This window comes from Stegastes partitus, unplaced genomic scaffold, assembly GCF_000690725.1.
Source record: "Stegastes partitus isolate 25-593 unplaced genomic scaffold, Stegastes_partitus-1.0.2 Scaffold284, whole genome shotgun sequence".
In the NCBI taxonomy this organism is placed as follows: Eukaryota; Metazoa; Chordata; class Actinopteri; family Pomacentridae; genus Stegastes; species Stegastes partitus.
Window position 1 is genome coordinate 239208 of NW_007578015.1, and position 5373 is coordinate 244580.

At 43.1% G+C, this 5373-nt stretch overlaps 1 protein-coding gene across 1 annotated transcript in view; it reads right to left on the minus strand.

Moving 5' to 3' along the window:
* LOC103357967 (receptor tyrosine-protein kinase erbB-4) overlaps positions 1 to 5373 on the minus strand; it is a 300821-nt gene that overhangs the window by 7547 nt on the left and 287901 nt on the right. Inside the window, exons 22-23 of the mRNA XM_008282741.1 lie at positions 3339 to 3414; positions 3060 to 3206 (exon numbers count right to left, since the gene is read on the minus strand). Of these exons, the coding sequence (XP_008280963.1) occupies positions 3060 to 3206; positions 3339 to 3414 (223 nt within the window). The remainder of the gene's footprint in view (positions 1 to 3059; positions 3207 to 3338; positions 3415 to 5373) is intronic.

The window sequence follows — 5373 nt, forward strand, 5'->3', positions numbered from 1 at the left end:
TGTGGGAGGAAGAACCCGGAGAGAACCCACGCTGCATGGGGAGAACATGCAAGCTCCACGCAGAAAAGATCCCAGGTGTCCTTGCAGCCCCAAAAACTTATCTCAAACATCTATACGCTCAATCTGTTGTCTAATGTATGCTCCGTTCTCTCCCCTGGAATAAACCCCGTCAACTTTGGGCCGTCCAACTTTGTTCGCCTCATTTTATTTCCACTTGTAGCGCCCCACGCAGGCACATTACCTAAATGAGGTGCAATTACTCCGGCAATCAGACTCGGTTTTTATTTTTATTGGGGTGGCGCTGAGGCACAGAGGCACGCAGCGTGACGGCACGCCGGATTCCCAAACAGCGGCTTTCAGTCAACATGTAATTAGAATTAATGCCGCCGATTGCTGGGCCTCCATCTGGCTTCTGACCGGCCGCCGCGACCCCGCCGCCGTGATGTCACTCGTCGCTTTAGTGCTTGCGGTGAGAAGAAAAGGTAAGGCAGGTTTGAAAGCTCCCTTTACTTTCAGGGCTCAAAACTTTTGCTTGGACTGAAAACCGGAGAGCCACTCGAATAAATCAGGAGAGCATTTCTGCTGCTTGTTAAGTTAAAGGGAATCCCTTTGACCAGTTATAACATTATTGTCCAGACAGATTTAAACAGCACGTAACACTTATTTCGCTCCTCCAGAGGGGGGGGAAAGAAAGAGTAAATTGGCATCGTTATGAGGCTGGATGGCTGCAGGGCTTTCATGGTTTGCTTCTGTGCTGTCAAAAGCCATTGGCAACTATTAGATATTATGACATTTGAGTTGGATTAACACTTTCGTCATGGGAATATGTTTTGATATCGAGCTCTAAGCTGGATCACATTATTCTCTTTCAACACATTTGGCATTTTAAGCTAACCGCAGGGTGAATCACAATGAGCGGGAATAAGTTTAAATTCACTGGCAGCCAGGAGTGAGAAGAAGCGTATTCATAATGCAGATGCAATATTTGTGAGAACTACAATGGGAAAGTGAGGAAGTCAGCGGGGAGAAAGCGGCCGTGAGGTCGTTTTTTTTTTAATTTTACGGGACTTTTCGCCAACAGAAGACAGAGTGAGTGACAGAACAGTGACTCCGCCACAGTTCAGACGGGGTGGAGTGATGACCAGCCTGGTGCGAGGAAAGAGAGCCAAGCAGCCAATAGCTGGCAGGGCTCAAAGCATGGGTTGGCATAAACGTCTGGACGGCTTCCTGGAAATATGGGAGGGTGGATCCCTCCGTAGCCCGGTCCACCGGCACCAGGAGTCTGCCTTCAGCCAGGGGGGAAGGAGCGCAAGATGGGACAGACATGGGAGACTTTGGGGAGGATGAAGAGAAGGCGGCTTTTTTTTTTTGGACGAGTTGGAGTCGGGGAGTGAGTTCGGCCTCCGGGAACGAGGTGTCCAGATGGAAGGCGACACCGGCGAGGGATGCGGGCAGAGTCCCCTCGGTGAGGCCCGGGCTGCATGTTGCAGAACCATCACAGTTTTCTCTTTTATATAACGGCTCGTCTTCCGGCCTTGAAGCGGAGCCCCACAGCTCAAATAACTTCTCACCAGTTGAATATTAAAAGTACGAAGCCCTTTTTATTAAACTACAACTCATCTGTGACACCTCGAGCGGAGTTGCAGCCGTGTATAAACATGATTTAAAAATAAAGAACAAGATTACGTCTCGGTGTTTCGGACTGCTGCTCCGTAACACTCTGCTTAATGTCGCTGCCTGTGACAACAAAGCTCGGGGAGATGTGATACGTAGCATTTGAATTTCTAGTTTTATCTTATAGTGAATTGCACGGAGGCACAGTTTGGCGACACATACGAGGAGAAGATCAGAGAATTTAAACCTCTGGAATCATGAGGCCATTGCACAACTATTAATACTGTTGACATGCATGATTTTTATAATCATTTCATGGCTGTATTTCAACTTTTTTAGGTATCCATTGACAGAATTAACCAAAAGTGAACCCAGGTTGACACATTTTGGCGTTTTCCAACCCATGCTGGGTTTAGTTTTGATATTGCGATTGATACCAGTCTCAGTTAGCTTAGCATAAACGCCCAACAGCCTCTATTATGGTCAGAATTTGACATATTTGAGATATTATTTGAGAAATAATGCACTAACCCTCCAAAACATAGTCGGTTTTGAAAAGCATGAGACGGAGTTCAATTTTCTGAATGTCTGTGAACTGTTCCATCAGATAGAGGAACCAAATCTGAGCTTAACATGATCGTAATAATTCAAAAACACTTTATTCTACCATTTGTATTACAAAAACATAAACTTCTGCACCATCAGTGACCCAGTTTCTCATTTGTACTCATGTTTCACTGCGACACAAATCCTGCACCTGTATGGAAACAGCCCAACCGGAGCTAAAAGTAGAAAGAACTCACAGATGTGCAGTTTGATATAATGACGCCATAAATCGTAAAAAAAACAAACCAAAAAAATACTACGGTTTAATTTTTTGGATTATTTCTATAGCAAGCACAGATAACAGCTAGAATCAACAACCCAACACTCTTCAAAGTGCTCACAGAGATTAGCAATTTACCAAAAACCATATAATATAGATATATTTACTATTTGTTATCTGCTCTGTCGATACACATCCTTCAAATTTTTGCAACTTTTGCAAAGTTCACATGATTTTCTATTTATTTTTTATTTTTTAACTGAATCTGCTGAGTGGAAGTTGCTTATTTTGGGCAAATTTTCAAATCTAGACATGTTGAAAACATTCTGATTTTAAAAGTTTTGAAAACAGCACGTTACAGATCAGTAGAGACAACCTGGCCGACGAAATCAGGTCGGCTAATTCTGTGCTCTCTTTTTAAGTCACTTCTTATTAAAACACATTTTTATCGGAGCGCTTTTCCTGATTTGATCCAAGTTTTATCGCTTCTTGCTCTATTTGTGTGCTTTCTACTTTTATCCATTATTCTGTGTGCTTATTGTATTTTAATTTAATTGGAAAACACTTTGTTTCTACCTCTTATAACCCATATATTGCACATGTACATGCACCTACTCACATTTGACCATGACCATGTAGACGTCGATGGTGCAGATGGGCGGCTGGGGCAGGCGCTCCCCTTTCTCCAGGATGTCTGGGATCTCCCTCGTGGGGATGCCGTCGTAGGGTTTGCCTCCGAATGTCATCAGCTCCCAGATGGTCACTCCTGGAGTCGGGGGGGCAAAGACGAGACAGAGAACAAAAGGTAAGCGCCCAGATAAAGCGTGACGTAAATGCAAATGAGGAGAAACAGGCTTTCAGGTCGTTGACTTCCTTCCTCCCACACGAATCAACCCACCGTAGCTCCACACGTCACTCTGGTGGGTGAACTTCCTGTAGTGGATGCACTCCAGAGCCATCCATTTAATGGGCATCTGAGGGGAGAGGGGGGAGACAGAGAGGTACATGAAGACCAAAAAAAAAAATCCTCATTCATCTCATTCATTTACACCCGAATTCCAATTTTCCATTTTGCTGTTTTGCTCAACAGCAGCCCCGTCTCTCTCTTCTTCTTTTTTTTTTTTACTCCGGCGAGATATCGGGAAATCGACAAAGCTTTCAACCGTGGTTTTGCTTTGGTCAATATTACTCAAGTATTGTGATTGATTAGATTCTCCCCAACCCGGGGATCATCAATAGCAAGTGAGCGAAGATACTAAATGAGATCGTATCGGCCATTTGTCTCGCATTATCTCAATAGCCCTTTAGCTTCGGAGCAGTGAGGAGGTGATAACAACAGGTCTCTCCTGACGAGGACAGCGGCACATGTTGTCGTATCCTAACTATGATTTCCAGATTGGCTGTACAGAGGGAGGGGGAATCTTAGCTATCCACCGAACGAGGCAATTATCTTCTTTTGCTTGCGACGCGGTCATTCTAACAAAGCGACCCCACCCTTCACGTGCGAGGCTGACGCTCGCTTTTCGGGGAAATGAAGCGAGGAAATGAAATGCTTCAGGTTGCGGTCGCGGCACCTGCACTTTCATCTCCGCTGATTTATCTCCCGCAGCATGTGTATTTTTACGCGTGTAGATGCGCTGACAGCGGCTCTCATTTATCAAGGCATCAGTGAACATGGAGTCAATCACTCAGATGGCTGCGTCAAACTTTTTTTTTCCTTTTTTGTTTCCGCCGAGCTCGAGACGCAGCGGCTACACCTTGAGGCCTCCAGCCGAACAGACGCGGCAACGAACAGTTTAATAAAGGGAGTTGATCAGGATGATTTGCATAGGAAGTCTCGAGCGAGGGGAAGAGAAGGGGCTTCTGATTAATGTAGTCTGGGTCCCCAAACAAAACAAACTGATTGGAAGCGTGGCGGCGTTATTTGTTGAGATGAAGTGCCTCTAAATTGTATTGTACTAAGACAAAAGTTCACCAGAGCTTGTCTGACCAAAATTGTTGCTCAAAATACAGTTCTTTGTGTTTTGTTTTTTTTTATCACTGTCGGAGTTTCGTGTGTATCGAATGAGTTATTCAAATAGGCGAAGGCGAGATCACCACACTAAGCTGGGTAAATTTGTGTTCATGCTGTTGTTTTTTTTAAAAAGATCTCCATCCGACATCCTCTCATGAATACTGACGCGCTTCAGTGTTTTTGGTCGAGGAACCTTTTTCATCAAGTGTCTGCCAGGAGAAGCAGCTGCACCCAAACCAGGCTGGATGAGAACAATGATCTGACAGTGGGAACAGTTGAATTAGGAGGTTCATCAGCACTAAATGAATATTTTTTTTTTGTAATCGTCACAAAAATGACACAATTCCAGCCAGAAACTACAACGACAGACAATGTTTAGTTTCCCGATGGTCCTTGAACTCATCATGCGTGACCAAATCTAATGTATTCGTCCCCTTTTCATTAAAGAAAAGGCAAAATTCACAATAGTCGCTGAAATAACTAGAAACTGCAAAAAGTAATAAGAAATAAAAATTTGCAAAATTATAGTTTAGTGAAATAAGACGTTGCTTTTGAGTTGTGGTTGAAAATAATAATTAGAGAAAAAAAAAACTTGTTCATTCTGAGAGTTACAGAAAACACCTGATGGCAGTGATTGGCTCAAAGGGTTGTTCAATTAAATATTAGTTTACATGCTAATGATTTATTTATTTATTATTATTTTTGTTTTTATATTTCTGTTAAACCACAATTCAAAAGCAATGTCATGATTTTCATTAAGTTTTTTTAAATTCATTATTGCTTTCGTCTGTTTTTTTTTTGTTTTTTTGCTTCTTTAATGGGGGGTATGAATACATTTGAGGACAACTGTGGCTTTAATTAATTGGTAACACCTGTGGGAACGTGGAAAAATGCTGCACCTGTTGATTGCAGTTGTTTT